This window comes from Vulpes lagopus, chromosome 21 (assembly GCF_018345385.1).
Source record: "Vulpes lagopus strain Blue_001 chromosome 21, ASM1834538v1, whole genome shotgun sequence".
Taxonomy (NCBI): Eukaryota; Metazoa; Chordata; class Mammalia; order Carnivora; family Canidae; genus Vulpes; species Vulpes lagopus.
The window spans coordinates 10,066,574-10,084,984 of NC_054844.1; the positions used below are offsets into that span (position 1 = coordinate 10,066,574).

Genomic DNA, 18,411 nt, shown 5'->3' on the forward strand with positions numbered 1-18,411 from the left:
TGGGTCCCATTTGGAGGAAATCTTCCCACTAACCAGGATTACTGGAGCTAAATTGTTATGAGAGCAAGAAATAATCTTTATTGTGTTAAACAACTGATTTTTTTGAGACTTACTTGTCACAGAAACTGCATTACCCTAACTAATACAGTGGGTAAATTTATTTTAGGGGAGAAATTCCTTCCTAGCTTTTTTTTTTAAGGATAAGGATACACAATGATCTATAGCTCCTTATACCCTGGTTTGTCCAATATGAGCTAACCTCGGATCTTTGCTGTCTATGTCATCCACATTCTTCATGTTTTGTACCAAATAGAAGTGCATTTTTTTGCACCTCTATTCTTTTCATCTTGGTAATAATCCAGTGGTATAATCCACTTCAACAACTGCTGCACTTCAGAACCCAGAGCAGTAACTTACTCTACCTTAGACCCTTTCAATTCAGTTTCTTTTCTCACTTCCTACTTTAACAAGTTATACTTTGGCTTAAACTTCTGCTTTCCAGATGAAAATGCATCTATTCTATATATTAAACCCAAACATAGTTTCCCACTAGTGTGAGAAGTAGCCAATTTCAGTTCTTTCATGAGCTTGTTCCTCCCGTGAGACGAGTTATTTGTCTTAGCTTCTCATGTGGACTGCTTTACCTATCACAGCATCTCAGACATGCAGGAGGAAGAAACATACACCTCTCTTCGTTGGGATAGTCCAACACCAAGCTTTTACCAGAACCACCTATCTTCCACCAAATATTCAGGTAACCAGTTCTAATTATTCAATCCAAGACTTTGCAGTTTATGTTTTGTTTCCTGTTCTATGATGAGCCCAAGGTGATTTTTCTAAAGAAATAACCCACATATGCATGCATATGATAATGTGCATGATATGCTAATATTGAAAAAATGAAGTGATGTGGAAGAGTAATTAAAGGTGCAAAAGGAAGAGATCAATGGATTTGACAAATATATGGTAACTTTTTCCCCTGTCTCTTGCTGGAAGGACAAAGAATTCCTGGATTTGGAAGATAAATGAAAAAAATCATATATTTTTATTATTTTAGTTCCTGTATAAAATGCCCTGAAAATTATCTGACAAACACTAGGAAATAAAGAGAAAAAAAGAGGTTGAAAAACTGAAAATCTTACCAGCCTGAAGCTGTGTGCTATGGTGATCAGTCCTGGTGTTCTTCTGTAACATTTGTATTCGATTCCTATCATGTTGATAATTAATTACCACAGACCAAGAGGGTTAATACAACATAAATTTAGTATCTTAACAGTTCTAAGGATCAGAATTCCAGAATAGGTTTCATTGGGCAAAATGTTGACAGGGCTGCATTCCTTCGAGAGGCTCTAGCTAGGGGAGATTCCATTTATTTGTGTTTTCCAGTTTCTAGAGCTGCATTTCTTGCTCCGCTTGGCTCATGGCCCCTTCCTCCATTTTCAAAGCCTGCAGTTGCGCCTTCAAATTTCTTTCTGCTTCCATCATCATGTAACACCCTGACCACTAACCTCTCACTTATAAAGGCCCAGATAAAAAGCATAATGTCCCCATCTCAAGATCCTTAACTTAATACAGTGTAAAGTCAGTCTTTTTTTGCCACAAAAGGTAACATTTACAAGTTCCAGAAAGTAGGACATGGGCATTTGGGACAGGGGCATTATTCAGCCTACCACATAATCCAAAGATAAGTTTTATTTTTTCTCCGATTTGTGTTAAGAATATAACAAACCACACATTCTTCATTTTTCTTTCCTGGATAGATGCAAAATTACCTGGGGTGGAGGGGATGTATTCCTCATCCAAAATTGTATGTTTAAAAGAAATATCTCAGAAACAGTCATGTTCAAGTGGCACTGAAAAGGGATGATGTGCCATAGCATTTCTACTTTCAAATATGAAAGCCTGCTACCTGGTTTGCTATAATCTCTAAAAGATTGTCGGAATAGAATATAGGTAACTAGTTAGTAAGATTGTAGCACCATAAGAGGTAAGAGGAGTATGTTACTTAACCTCTTGGATTTTACATCTTTCTAAATCAAAGGTGTTCTGAGTTTTAACTTGCATTTCAAAAAGTTGGAGTTCTTTTTTCCTGTTATCACAGTTCCCATGGCCTCAAGGATTCTTGAGTAAGAATACTAATTCTTTCTTTCATTCAGTCTAGTTTTATCCCAACCCATTTCTCTCATCTACTTTCTCTAACTCACTGTCATTGCCCCATCCTACTCCAGGAGCATGGTGTCTGGTGACAGTGATTACATGTATCCTCTGCGTGGGCTCAATAGCAACCTCTGTTTTCTTGGGCCTCAAGTGTAAGTACACAAGGATATCTTCAAAATAATCTATATACATATATTTCATATACTTTATACACAATTATACATTACAAACCTACATATATGCTGAATATAGCTTTTTTTTAAGGGTTTAATTTATTTATTCATGAGAGACAGAGAGAGAGGCAGAAACACAGGCAGAGGGAGAAGCGGGCTCCAAGCAGGGAGCCCGATGTGGGATTCGATCCTGGATCCCAGAATCACGCCCTGAGGTGAAGGCAGACGCTCAACTGCTGAGCCACCCAGGCATCCCTGCATATACCTTTATATACAATTCTGTTTATGTATATCATTATAAATAAAATGTCATAATTTATAAATAGAGAAACAATTAGAAACATGTAAATGCATATAAGTGATCTAAAATAATGACTTACTAATTTTTTTAAGATTTTTTTTTTTTTATTCAAGAGAGAGAACATGAGACTGGGGAGGGATAGAGGAAAAGGGAAAGGGAGAAGCAGACTCCCTGCTAAGCAGGGAGGCCGATAAGGGGTTTAATACCAGGACCATGAGATGATGACCTGAGGTGAAGTCAGATGCTTAACCGACTGAGCCACCCAGACCCCCCAAGTGTTCCTAATTTAAATTATGGGACATTTATATAACTCACAAAGCACTTGTATGTCACTTTTAATAACATTTAATGTTCATTTGCATGTTTTTTAGCCCAATTCTAATGCTGTAGGTCTCTTTGGGGAAAATAATGCAAATAATTACCTATTATTATGATTCAATTTGTGAATCATATTAGTATGCTAAAGGAGGCAATTTGCAGGATTAAGTATAAAGCTTTCTTTTCTAAAACTGTATGTATTCTAAACTTATTTTTATGCAGATTATTTTAGTAAGTCTTTCACTTTACATTAGGCAAAGTACAAATTAATAAGTTTAATGCAAATCTAAGCATTTTATGTGGGCCATATTTAATCACATTTATTTCCTTTAGTTTAAATTTAAGACATGTTTTCATATCTGGCAAGTGAAACTTCTATAAAATATAATTACAGGGCTATGATTCTAAAAAATAAACAAAAAAACAACTAATAACTGCATTATCATTCATGCTAGTACTAAGAAGGTTAGAAAGACAGAGATAAAAATTATAGTTCAGATAATTCTTCCTTTTCATATGCTCTGGCAAAGCATTTGTTTATGTAGAAGACTAGCAATGAGGGAGAATTATGAGTTCTACAATGAGAAAGAGATGGGTTCAGATTTACTTTCACAAAATACAAGAAACCTAATCTTGTTCATATTAGTTGTGAGTTTATTTTCCTGATTCTTCTTAGAAAATTGATTTAAGGATTACTAGAAGCTCAATAAAGAATTGTTACCTTGTCTATCATCTCAAAAGAAATTTTACTGCTCACAGCAAATGTTAGCACTTCCAGAAAGCTTTCCTTATCTCACTCTACTCTCTTTGTGCTTCATATAAAAATGCATTATTTAAACCAAATCCAAGTCTTTTTTTTTTTTAAGTAACTCACATTTAAATATATATTTATCAAACAGACACACTGGAAATAGATGCCAGAGTTGAAAGAGAACTAACTGATAAATCAATTAAAATCTAATGATTCAGTTTCTTTTCTAAAATCTGGACACTTTGAACAGAATATTGTTGAACTCCATTCTAATGACAGTACAAGAATTCATATTTTTTTAAAGATTTTATTTATTCATTTATGATAGACATAGAAAGAGGGGGTGGGGGGCAGAGACACAGCTGGAAGGAGAAGCAGGCTCCATGCTGGGAACCCTATGTGGGACTCGATCCCGGGGCTCCAAGATCAGGCCCCCCGCCAAAGGCAGGCGCTAAACCACTGAGCCACCTAGGGATCCCCCAAGAATTCATATTTAACTGGCATTGCAAATATTAAAAGATATGGTTTAAATATCACACCGATATAATAAATTTCAATGCTGCTTTATAAATATGAACTACCTGGGGTTAGAAGATAAAACAAATGAAGTTTATAAAGAACATTTTCAATTAAAAACAAGATTATCTAAAGATGCAATACTTCAAGTAATATTATTAAGTAATTGGGATATAGAATATGTCTTTATATAAAAATGAACCTATAGTTTCCAATCACCAATTATTACATAGCCAAAAAACACACATAGTACATACTAAGGGTGTTTGTAAAAGCATACTCTACATCTTCCATGTCCTCAAGAAACTTGCTGTCAATATAATTTTAATTTTGTTTTTCTCTCTGTATAGTTCATGAAATCTGTTTAGATAAATTATGACAATCATGTTCCTGACAAACTCTGGGTTATTTTAAACTATACTAATTATTTTTGACCCAGAAATCCCACTTTTGGAAACTTTTCCTATAGATAAACCTACACATATAGCAACGGGGAATAAAAAAAATAGTAGGGACTCAAATGCCTATCATTTAAGGGATCATTTAAATTAACAATAGTACAATATTACATCCACACCATGGAATACCATGAAACAAAGAGGAGAAAAAGAAGGAAAACAAAGAGAAACAGAAGGAGGAAAAGAAAAGAAGGGAGGAGAAGAGAAAGAAGAGGAAATAGAGAAGGAGGAGGAAGAAGAGGAGAGAGGAGGGGAGGGGAGAAGGAGGGAGAGGAGAGAGATGGGTTTTAAAAGGGCGGGGGAAGCAACAGCAGTAAAAAGCAGGTGCTCTCTATGGACTGATACATAAATGTCTTCCGGATACATCCTTAAGTGAAAAAAGCAACTTCTAAAGTCATGTATACAGTACACCACAATTTGATTGAGAACAAATATTTTCTTCATATGTCAGGTAATACTGGAAAGATATATAAGAAGTAACTAAAAATGGGATCAGGAGGAGATATATGGTGACAATATCAGTGTTTACTTTTTGTTGTTTTTTAATGTTGTAATCCCATGGAATGTATTAAAAAATATTTTTAACTTCCAGAACAAAAGTTGGGTGAAGAAAATATTTCAATGAAGATAAAGAAAAGCTAGCCAGAAAATAAAGTATTTAAAACTTGGGACGCCTGGGTGGCTCAGTGGTTGAGCTTCTGCCTTTGGCTCAGGACATGAACCCGGGGTCCTGGGATCAAGTCCCATTCAGGTTCCCCTCGAGGACCTGCTTCTCCCTCTGCCTATGTCTCTGCCTCTCTCTCTGTATCTCTCATGAATAAATAAATACAATCTTTTTTAAAAAGTATTTAAAACTTTCAGTTATTTCTGGGACATACTTACAAATAAAAGTTTTGGCTTTCTTTTGTTGTGTGTTAATAAGTATAAATACTTTTCAAACTTTTAAATATCACTATACCAATGTAAAATACTTTTACCATTGGCTTTTGTTCAAGTATAGTGACTTTCATTTTTGTGCTACTGATACTGTCATTTTTTTTAAAGATTTCATTTAATTATCTGAGAGAGAGTGGAGAGAATGAGCAGAGAGAAGGCAGTGAGGCAGAGACAAGCAAACTTCCCACTGGGAAGGGAGCTCATGGTGGGTTTTGATTCCAGGACCCTGGGATCATGACCTGAGATGAAGGCAGATGCTCAACTGACTGAGCCAGCCAGGTGCCCCCCAAAATTGTCATTTACCAAGGTCATCTTATACATTCTCAAAATATTCTTAGGACTTTTGTTAAGTAGAACTAGTTATAAAAACAAAAAGGTTGTGTTAAGAAACAATTTTGTGTACTTCAAACATTCCTGTTTGTCCTTCCTAGTTATAGATTATGTTACAGCCAGTAGATTTTGAGCTATAAAAATCATGTTTAATTTTTAATAATTATTTTATCTTAATCATCATTCCATTTTAACAAAGAATATGAAATGTTTTTTCCATGAAAATTTTCATTGTAAAAGTCAATACTAATATTTAAATTATATATATAATAATGTACTATATACATTATAACACATATAATGTATGTAATTTAATATACATAGTAGAAAAAAGGACATGTTTCTCACAAAGGGTAATGAATGGAAATCTATATCCTGTTTAAAGTATCATGGTAATAAAGTAATGAATGAGTTAATTATAAATTATTCCTATATACCATCAAAAGTGCATACATAGATATCTGAAAATAAAATAACTGGTAAAAATTAATCATGTTACATTGATATAAAAGGATACACTGCAGTAATTTAAAGAAGTCTTTTAGAACTATTGTTATTAACATGGAGATATGGTTATGCAATATTTTGCCATGAAATAAGATGATTAATAAGTCAGTAATGGAAAAATACAGTCTCATAAACATTGTATGTAAAATAGATGTGTTTTTTACATACACATATGGAAAAAGTTTCAATAGATATAAACTATTAGCAACTGTTATTTGAATGGTAGGTTTCAATGTAAGTAGGAGTAATTTCTTATTTTCTTCCTACTATTTTATATTTTCTATTTGTCCTACCATATGATTTATGCTAATTACTTTCTATTTTAAAAACTCTATAGTGCAAAATATTTTCTAAAAAGTCATATTTTCCCTTTATTTTTACTGTTCTTTTTCATTTTCTTAATTCATCAATTAGATATATCATATAACATGATATAAAAAATGCTCTTATTTTGAGGGCTTTAAAAACATTTGTTTTATATTCCCCTAAGTAAATACACTTGAATCTTTGTTCTTCACTTGTTGCAAATTGATTACAAGCAGAACACCAGTAAAGATACAATACCTTGCTTCCCATTTAGGGGGAAACTAAAGAGAAGTCTCCTTTCCCTTTCTCCAATTTTATTACAGCTTTATGTAGTACAACCTTTTCAGGTAGTAATAAACAAACAGAAATAGACTCAAGAATGTAATTAATCTAGAAAACATCAAAATTCAAAATTTTGGAACAATACTTCAAATTCCTAAAAGGGAATTTCCAAACATACCAGTTTATAAATAGAATAAATAAATAACATCACTCTCTTACTCCCCACTCTGGTTACATTCAACCTTTCGCTAAGAAGAAGGAACATAATCCAAGCCACTAGCAACCAGGATTACTGATAGATAAGGCATATTCATCCATTGTCCATAGCTCTTGAGCAAAACGTAGAAGAGGATGAGAGTCCTAAAGTATATTGAGAAAGATTAGCATATGTGTAATAGTAGACCCAAGTGTAGAAGACAGAGAGAGTTAGACAAAAGTAATATTATTTTAAGACTTATTACATGAATATTTTCCCACACTGATTAAAAATATGAAGCAACAGATTCAAGGAATTCTATAAAAGCCAAACAGCATAAAGAAAGTCAATATCTCAAAAAAAAAAAAAAAAAAGTCAATATCTATGTTAAAAAATATTTAATAAAATAGGAATTGATACTTTATAATATGATTTTTTTTTAATTTTTATTTATTTATTAGTCACACACACACACAGAGAGAGAGAGAGAGAGAGAGAGAGGCAGAGACACAGGCAGAGGGAGAAGCAGGCTCCATGCACTGGGAGCCCGATGTGGGATTCGATCCCGGGTCTCCAGGATCGCGCCCTGGGCCAAAGGCAGGCGCTAAACCGCTGCGCCACCCAGGGATCCCTATAATATGATTTTTAAAAAGAACTGATTTGGGGTGCCTGGATGACTCAGTCGGTTAAGTGTCTTCAGCTCAGGTCATGATCCTTGGGTCCTGGGATCGAGCCCTGCATTGGGTTTCCTGTGTAACAAGGAGTCTGCTTCTCCTTCTCCCTCTGTCCCTCTCCCTGCTTGTATTCCTGTTCTCTCTCTTTATCAAATAAATAAATTTTTAAAAAATATTTTAAAAAAGAACTTATTTAAAAAGCTATTCAGATTTATAGGTAAAGAACTATAAAAAATGTAAAAATAATATGAAAACGGGAGGACTGCCCTTGCCAAATATTAAAATAAATTATAAATCTAGAATAATGAAGCCTATGCGGTATTGACATATGAGTAGATAAGCAAGTAGATTAAATATAATTAAAATAATATAAATATATCAAAGTAGTTTATTGAAAATTACAGTAAGCTAAAGATGGCAGTTAAAAGAGGATGAGGAGTGGGTTGTTCAGTAAATGATATGAGAGCACAATGTAGCCATCTAGGGAAAGAATTTGGAAGTCATATCTTATACATTCCAACAAAATAAATTCCAGCTACATCAAAATATGAAAGTGAAATATATTTATAAAAATATAATCTCAGGTGTAAGACATTTGCTGAAAATGACTCAAAAAACATCTGATGTATGTGGTGGGGTGAACTACCGAAAGCAAAATCAAAAGACACTGGGAGATTCATGGCTCATATCATGCATTACCAAAATGTTAAGTGCGGTAACAGAATCAGTTAAATAGGAATGGAGAAGAAGATTCACAGGACTTGAAATGACAGTGCTGACAAATCTACATTTTATTACAAGAAAAGGATACAGTTTAAGAACCACATTAAGGTAAGGATATGGTCTGAAGAGCCCGGGTGCAAATAAGCACTTTGTCTTCCCTCTGTAACTGTCCTCTCAGATGTGAATTCTCTCTTGAGTCAGGAACACAGAGCACTTTGGTAGCAGGGAACCCAAGATGAGTCTTGCTTGGGTATTTTTTTATTATGCTGACCACATAGCCATATTTCTGCCAGGTAATCAGCTTCAACAGCAGAGCCTACTCAGAATCTCCTTGTGACCAGGGGCAAATCATCATTCATATGGCATCAATAAACAATGCTGACAAGCCAGGATCATCTGACCAAAAAATCCTCAGACTGATGATTACAAAGTTATATACTATTATTCAGTATGTCTCATACTTTGTCCAGAGGTCAGTGCCAGGCAGGAACTTTAGAAACACTGCTCAAGCTGATCCCGGACCTGTTGGGATGAATTCTCATAGCACAATAAGGACCTCATCTAAAACAATAACGAAAAGACTAGAAACTCAATGAAAAAAATTACAGCATGTGATTATATAGGCCATATATAACTATACACTTCATAGAAAAAGAAATGCAACTGACCTTTATATGTATGAAATAAAATTTCAACACCAAGAGTAAAAATGGAAATGCAAATTCAAATGATATTGAAATACCACTTCCAACAACCTACATGAAGGTAATTTGGAAATATCTATATACAATTTAAATGCACATAAACTTTGACCTAGCAACTTCCCTTAAAAATATACTTGCATATGTGTGAAATTATGTATGATTAAGGTCCTTTATTACATTATTTATTTCCGGAATACCAAAAGATTATAAATTGTCTAAAAGTTAGTAGAGAATGACTAACATAACTCATGGTATACCCTTATAATGGAGTCTGATAATGTTAAAATAAAAGAACGAGAAAGCTCTTTGTATACTGATACAGAATTATGTCCAAAATATATTTAAGTGGTAAGATAAAATATGAAAAACCATATAAGTAGGTTGTTACTATTTGTTTAAAGAGAAGAGGAAGCATTTTATATTCATTGGTTGATAAAATTCAAAATATGTATGGAAGAATAAAAAAGAAATTCATAAGCCTGACTGCTCTGGGGAGTGGAGTTGGGTACATCCATCCAAGTGGCAAAGGGGATTTTTCCCCTGTATCCTTTGAAGTTTTTGATTCTTGAACAGTGTCAACTTTATTTTTTTATATTTTTTTAAAGATTTTTATTTATTTATTTATTCATAAGAGACACAGAGAAAGAGAGAGGCAGAGACATAGGCAGAGGGAGAAAGAGGCTTCATGCAGGGAGCCTGATGCAGGACTCCAGGATCCTGGGACACCCTGGGCCAAAGGCAGGCGCTAAACCGCTGAGCCACCCAGGGATCCCTGAACAGTGTAAACTTTAAACAAAAACTTAGTGCAAACTAAAGTCACAAGATAATCAGTAATCTATAGTTGTCCTTACTCTGCATGGAAGAATTATTGTGTTGTAATTTGTCAGTATTTTTAATTAAGAATTATTGTTATTGTTTGAAGTGTTCCAGGTATCTACCATTGCAATGAAACAGCAAGAAAAGCTCATCCATCAGGACAGAGCACTGTTGAATTTCACACAATGGAAGAGAAACCATAACCTTCAGATGAAATATTGCCAAACCTTGATGCAAAACTCTTTCAGTTCAGGTAATTGATACAAAATCAGTTTCCATGGTGCAGATACAAATATGGGCACCAATTCCTCAAAAGAAACAGTGGCACTCATCTTACTGTCTACAAAATTGCAGACAGAATTTTAAATTAGGAGAGACATCTTTTGATCCACACTCCAGTTCAATGTTATTTATATGTTTATATACTACAATAGTATGTGGAGAATACTGAGATCTCAAGAAATGCAGATTTACAAAGCAGAGTTCAACTCTTTTTAAAAATTCTATGAAATTACTTCAAATTTATCTTTTACATTTTTTACTAGAATTTTAAACCTAAGACAGCCTTATTTCTACGTGTTGCATAGAAATACTTTGTCAAGTATTTTATGGTTGCTTAATTGATATTAATGATCCCTGTAGGATACCATTTAAATAATTACCAATGAAAGGTCAAAAACCTACCTTCTAGTTGAAATTTAGCTAAAAAAATGTTTACAGAATCAATGTGTGCCCAACAGTGTTTTTAAATATAATAGACTTTTGCATGCATAAGTTAGGCCCACCTCTGAGCCATTAACCTTGAGACAATGGCAATAATTCATTTTGGAGATCTACAAATAATATATCTCCAATTTTTCAGCTGCTTTTGTCAACACCACTCTTGCTATAACTTTAACAATAGTTAAGACACTAATTAGCATAGATTCCAAACAAAAGAAATTGAAAAGCTTTGGAAAAGGACAAACATTATATGGTCTCATTCATTTGGGGGAATATAAAAATCAGTGAAAGGGAATAAAGGGAAAGGAGAGAAAATGAGTGAAAATATCAGTGAGGGTGAAGTGGGCAGGGGGTTGGGGTGACTGGGTGATGGGCACTGAGGGGGGCACTTGGTGGGATGAGCTCTGGGTGTTATGCTATATGTTGGCAAATTGAATTCCAATAAAAAAAAAGTTTAAAAAAAAGAAATTGAAAAGTTTTAAACAACTCAACAGCTGACCCTGAACAACGATAATGAACTATTTGTGACCTTAGATAGAAGGCCTCTCTCTAGAAATTAGGATCCTGGAAATTTCATTGTCTTTCCCTCTGTGCAAGAAACACTTGGTTGGTTCCCCTTTTATACTCTTGAGCACAATTCTTTTGTGAATACATTCTTTCTTAAGACAGATTTCATAGAACTGATTAAACAATATGGCTTACAAATAAGTTATACCTGAGTCCTGAAATAAGCTTATTGGTCACTTATGTTTTTCTTCAGTTTTCTTCATCCACATATTTCAAATCACTTCTCAAAGTGCACTGTTTGTTCTATGCATCCTATAGGAAACATTTTCATATTTAACTCTCAGAATTTATACATCAACTTGAAACTTATTATTATCTTGCCTGATGGCCCAGTATATATTCCAACTAAAGTGGGCCAGTAAGATTTACAGACATGGAACAATAAGCTAACAATAAAGACTATCTGTGTTGTAAACTTAAAAAGATGAAGAGTTATAAAAATAGAGTATTCAGTTCCACTATTATAGAAAAGGAACAGTTTGGGAAAAATATTCTGAAATTAATTTTGTCTTAAACTAATTCTTACAGACCTAGTGCAGTTGGAAATAATTATATAAAACTTATTGTGGTAAGTATTGCCTCATCTGAACCATTTGGTTGCAATGTTCAGCTTCACTGGGGGTGAGACAAGGGTTTCTTTTGAGGAAATGTGCTGCTGATATTATTATAATAACTTTAACAAAGTAAAATGTTTATATTCAAAGCCCACAACTGTAGCCCTTGTCCTGACAACTGGATTCAGAATGGAGAAAGCTGTTACCATGTCTTTGAAAACTGGAAAATTTGGCACACCAGTAAGGAGGACTGTTTGAAGGAGGGCTCTAATCTTCTACAAATAGACAGCAAAGAAGAAATGGTAAACACCATCTCATAGTTTCATGTCATTCTGAAAATACCCTGATACCCATTAAAAGAAAGGACTGATTCTAATTAGATAGGATTTCTTAATATTCTATAACAGTAGTATATTTATTGTATATAATAAGGGTTTAAAAGACACAAAGTAGGAATGACCAAGGTTTGTTTTCCTTTTAATAGGACAAACAATAACAACAAGAAAACCAGGACGTGATCCAGAAATCCAGGGGAATATGTTAGTGATACGTCCTTTGTTTATCAGAAAGGAGAGGGAATAAAGGAAATATCATTTTGTCACTTGTTAATCCATCCCAAGATATACATCCATTATAATTGTATATTTGTTACAAATTTGTTATTTTCAATGATGTAGGGAAGTTAACAGCCAATAGCAATTTTGTAATAAAAAGAGAAAAAGTATAAAAAGGGAGATGATGTAATGAAATGGCGAGGTCTATAAAAATAAGCATTTGCTAAATGAAATGTTTAGTTGACATTAAGCTTAGTTTACTAATATCCTAACAAACGGTGCTTTCCTGAAATCATTTTTATCCATAAATATGTATGAAGTAGAATACAGTTACACATTTCTGACCTTATTAAAATATACACTTGTTATACTCAATAATTAGTTAAAGTTCATTTTTCCAAGAATAATGAGAGAACAATTTAAGGATATGTTAAAGATATGGAGTAAACTAAGGCCACTTGGACTTATAGCAATGATAGGTTTACACTATTCTGTGCAAATTTGGTGACAAAAGTTAAGTGTTTTTTTCTGACAAAATATGCCTGTAGTTAAGTTTCCTCTGGAATCTCCCAAACTATTTCTCATATTGAAAAATATTGGGAAAGAATGATCTACATGGTCTATGATGTCAAGGATATTTTTATTTTTCCTGGTAATGAAGGTTCAGTATAACATCCTGTATTGACATATATTATCTGCCCAACTCTGGATCTGTTAGGTTTATTTTAATACCAGACACCTATTTTCCCCATAGTCCTTAACACACCATCTATCATATGGCAATAAAAAAAAATCTATAAGATATATTTCTTCTTTAAAACCCTCCCTCTTGAGACACCTGGGTGGCTCGGTGGTTGAGCATTTGCCTTTGGCTCAGGGCATGATCCCTGGGGTCCTGGGATCGAGTCCTGCATTGGGCTCCCCGCAGGGAGCCTGCTTCTCCCTCTGCTTGTATCTCTGCCTCTCACTCTGTGTCATAAATAAATAAATAAATAAATAAATAAATAAATAAATAAATAAAATCTTTAAGAAATAAATAAATAAAACCCTTTCTCCTATTCTTTAGCTCTCAAGTCCCCATTAATGTCTGTCTAGGTAAAATGCCAAACTTTGTATTTCATGATAGTTTATTGTTTTCCCCTCAGCTCACTGTTCAGGTCTTGTTTCTTCTAGGACTTTATCACTGGCGGCCTGAAGAAGGTCAAAAGTGGCTTTGATTACTGGGTGGGACTGTCTCAAGATGGATTCAGCAAACCTTGGCTTTGGCAAGATGGTTCCTCTCCCTCCCCTGACCTGTAAGTGTCTGAGGGAAATGTGACAAGAAAAATTAGGAACATGAGGGGATTCCAAAGTTCATTTTATTTTACACCTCAAATTTTCTCCAGAAGACATAGCCAGCATGATCATTCCACAGGCTTTTGATTGGAATCAAAACTGAGGTAATTTAAGAGTAGCTTCATGGTTTCCAAGTCTTCCTCCTTTCGGTCCTGCTGCCATGATGCTCTAGCACATTCACAACAAAATTTGAGATGCTGAATGAACAATATAATTTTCACAGACATTTCCTGTATATCATTTAATGGCTAGAGAATGCTAGGAGAAAAAAGTTATAGGAACTATTAAGAGATTTCCCTGTTAAGCTTTTTACTTTGATTTATTTTTCCCTATTAATTTTTTTAGATAGAACTAGGAAGACTGGTGAACAGGATTAGGTGCTTTAGTATTCTGAGAATTAAGAGTCAGGAAAGAGATCCTACATTACAGCTTATTTTTATGTATTTGTTTTTATAAGATTTTTTGATATTATGTCAACATATTTTTTATTGAGAGAAAACAGTTCTGTTACTGAAGAAGGAGGGTGCTACAGGAGGGTACCGTATTAAAACAAAACAAAACAAAACATAAAAGCTACCCACCTCTCACCAGTTACCCTAACGTCAAATCCACTGACTTGCTTCTCCAGGTCGCCAGTACAGACATTGCAATCAACTAACCAGCTCTGTGGATATCTAAAGGACAAGTTCCTTTCTTCTGCTAACTGTAGCATTTGGAAATATTTTATCTGTGAGAAGTATGCATTGAGATCCTCTAACTGAAAAAAAAAAATTGTACTTGAAGAGATCTATTATGAGAGTATGTTGCATAGGTCATTGGAAAACCTGCCACAAAATTCTAAGAGCAAGTGCAGAAGTAAACTTATGTGTGGGCTACTAAACTCACTACCTGCCCTCAAAACCTATCTCTACATTTACACTTGGTAGTTTTCTTCAATACTTTCCAGGCCTTTATTTGATATTGTTTAATTTGCCAAGAATAAAATCAATTTATAGCCTATAGAGAACAAAATACTGAAAGGAGAGAACAAAATGAAGAAAAATAATTTCTTTGTACTTTTTAAATTTTATAGCCTATAGTGACTATAAACTCTGCTCAAAAATCTATAAGCCACAGGGGAGATGATACATTTCTAGCCATTTTTTTAAACAAATAAACAAATAAATAAATGTGGCCTTTTATTTAAAGTCTCTACCTGCCAGATTTCTATGCATTTTCTCTTTTAAACCAGTAGGATGGTAGGACAGAGAGATGGATTTTCGAATTAAAAGGAAGACAGGCAGCTATACTGTTTTCCACATGGCTGCACTAGTGTGCCTTTCCCACAATAATACACACAGGGATTCCTTTTTCTCCACATCCTCACTAATGCTTGTTGTTTCTTGAGTTTTTTTATTTTAGCCATTCTGACAGGTATGAGGTGATATCTCACTGTGGTTTGGTTGCATTTCCCTGATGATAAGTGGTGTTGAGCATCCTTTCATGTGTCTGTTAGCCATCTGGATGCCTTTTTTGAAGAAGTAACACTCAGGCACTTTCAAGTGCATCTCCTGTTCTTCAATTTCTTCACTGTAAAATAATTATAGGACTTATGTCATATTATTATTTGAAGATTAAATTATGAATGTATGTTAGTGCCTTTCCTAGAGTTTGACACTTTATCAATACCATTATCTGGAGTAAATCACCTGTCATCTCTAGGCATCAACCTTATTTGGGTAATCCAGATAAAAATGACTCTTTTCCCTACTCATATTATAGGAATATTGAGAAGATAAAGTTTATATGCAAAATGTTAGCAGCTGTCAGGACAGAGTACCTGTTTTAAAGTTAATGAATCTCCTCAGACAAATCTATAGATGATCTATATCCTAGGTCGGCAGGCTCCTTGGACATAGATTAGCTTGCTCCCAAGAGATAGGAGATATTAAAGTGTCTTGCAATTTATAGGAAGGAAAAAATCACTAATTATTACTGTATTACTTTTCTACCACTTACCATCCTTAGAATAACTTACTACACAGTAAATTCTCATCAAATACCAGCTAAACTCAATATAATTTTAATTAATCTCATTTTTCACAAGGAGTAGTTAAGCTACATTAGAATCTCATATTTCTTTACAATAAAGATACTGTTAAAATAAAGTAAAATAAAACCTAATTCACTGAGGCAGTGGAAATCATTTAAATGAACCTAGAAGTCTATTGTAAAAAGTGACCTCTAAAGGCTAAGGTCCTTTAAGGAGGGAAAAGGCATGTTTTTTTTTTCTTTTTCTTTTTAAATTATTTTTTTCTTTTCTTTTTTCTTTTTTAATTTACCCTTGACCTGGAGTTGAAATGGTGGACCTTTCAGTAAAAGGGATTTTTCTCTAATTTTCTGCTGAACCTAGGAAAAGAAAATAGCACAGAAAACACAGTATAAGTTGAGTCTTGTGTTTGGCTTTCACAGCTGACACCTGGCAGCTGAATATAATAACTTGGAATGAAGGAGAAACAATAAAAATTTTTAGTAGTAGAAACTGTTTGTCTTCAAGATCCTTCAGAGCATTGTCATGGAAGTATGTTTAGAGAAAGGATAGGAAGCATTTAATAACTCTTTTAAGAAAAAGTACAATGAAGCAAAAGGCAAACATCCTTTGGCTGATGTCATCCCAGCAATATATGATTCTCAAGTCAGAATCTTATCAACAGCGCAGCTGGTATAAACTCCCACAAATTTCCTCAGTGGCAATGCTGCTTTTCATATAGCGAATATGGATGGAAGATTTTTTTCTTACAAGTTACTTGGGTCCAAACTATCAGGGTCTTTTTCCAGGCGCTGGTAAGAGTTTGGGCCTTGGCACTGGGCTAACATGTTTTAGATCTTGGTCTCACCAAGAATTAATTGGATATCTTTGATCCATCTCATTGAGATCAAAGTTAACTTTTAAAAAAGGGGGTGGGAAGGAAACAGAAAAATCTATTCTACAAATGTAAAGAAGCTGTGTTATATGCTATGGCTAAAGTGCATTAAGTGTGTAAAAAAGAAAACAAATTAGAATAGTATTATTGATAGAATAATAAAACTACTAGATCCTAAAAATTTATTCATCCAATGAACCTTGTAAAAATGTATGCTTTAAATCAGATTATGATTTTTTTGTATTCTTCAAAAAGGACAAGAATTCCTTTGCAAAGTATTTGACCCCCTCAATATTAAGGCCAAAACTGAGGCAATCTGCTAGATTCTTCCACTTATTTCATAATTGCTTCTGTCCCCAAAGAAAAAGCTCCCCTTATTCTTCACACTCTTCCTGCTATTAAAGAACCCATGACCTGTTTCCTGTTGATAAGTTTTAAGAGCTGGTTCAGTATCCTCAGGAAAAGAAATAGCTCACTGTGTACCGCAGGGAACTCCGATCTACCAGGAAAGCCTCATTTGACTTTTCCTGAAATTTCTTCAGAATTACCTAAACACACAAGAGCCTGGAAGAGAAAAGTTCTTCTCAAGCCAAAAATTAATTCATAGGACACTACTCTTTGATTCTCCATGGAAAAATGTTCTCAGCAAATCACGTCATGATTATTTCCTATTCTTAAATTTAAAAAAGTTTGTGAAGAAAATGTGCCATACTATTGTTTTGCACTTTGAGATATTTGCTCATATTGTAATTAGTGTTGTGAGTTTTGTTATACAGATGATGGGATTGAGGGTAAAGATGGAGAGAAATAATGTCAAGAATAGCAAAAATGTCAAATAAATGCTATTTTTTTCCTCTTCACTATCTAAAGTGACACTTCCTCAGGTGGCAGATTTGTGGGAATACTTTAAATACTATACAACATCCACTCTCCTGGCACCTAGACTCTTTAAAGCAATGGCATTTAAAGAGACACTTGTCATCCAAACCTGAACTAGACTGCAGTTATGTAGGATGCCAGGAGTCAACACATGTGCCTTGTCCCTATTTGCAACCTAGTCCACAAAGTCATTTGACTTTGCTTATGTGAACCACATTTTCTTCCTGTAGTAACAAGACTTAAATTACACTTAATTTCTTAGCTGAAGTCCTAATCCACCTTTCTTGTTACATGCTTATTATATAAAATGCATTGATTAAATATCTGCTCTCATCATAGAAAATATTTGACAATATCCACAGCTTCCGAATGTAAGTGACTTTCTATAATTAACTGAAGAATACAGGTCTCCAAAAAGGGTTATTTATGTTTGTGTGTGCTCCTTTATTTAAAAAAAAATTACTAAATCCTTTTACGTATTTTTAATATTGGATTATAAAACTAATTTCATATTTACTTCATTTCAGCTAACAATAGCACCATGAGAAAATTATAAACATTTCCACTTTATACTTAATGAAATAAGCTTAATGAAGTAAAGTGATTTGCCCAATAATAGATCAAATTATGGGACCTATAACTCTCATTTTATGACCACAAATAGAGTTCTTTTTGCATGACACAATAAATCAACACAGAATTTGTTCAACACTGAAGAAATTTCATAATTAATCAACAGAAAATTGAA

General features: G+C 33.9%; 1 protein-coding gene across 2 annotated transcripts; it reads left to right on the forward strand.

Annotated features, from left to right (window-relative positions):
* Window positions 1-599: 599 nt before the first annotated feature.
* On the forward strand, window positions 600-18,343 carry CLEC9A (C-type lectin domain containing 9A). Of its 2 annotated transcripts, XM_041736504.1 has the most exons (6): window positions 600-754; window positions 2,229-2,309; window positions 10,255-10,401; window positions 12,143-12,294; window positions 13,720-13,841; window positions 14,510-18,343. In XM_041736504.1, exons 1-6 carry the CDS (start codon window positions 664-666, stop codon window positions 14,640-14,642), a joined length of 726 nt encoding a protein of 241 aa, XP_041592438.1. In that variant the 5' UTR covers window positions 600-663; the 3' UTR covers window positions 14,643-18,343. The 2 variants fall into 2 exon arrangements, with proteins under 2 accessions (XP_041592438.1, XP_041592439.1); XM_041736505.1 differs by lacking the exon at window positions 2,229-2,309 and having other exon boundaries at window positions 614-754.
* Window positions 18,344-18,411: the final 68 nt, after the last annotated feature.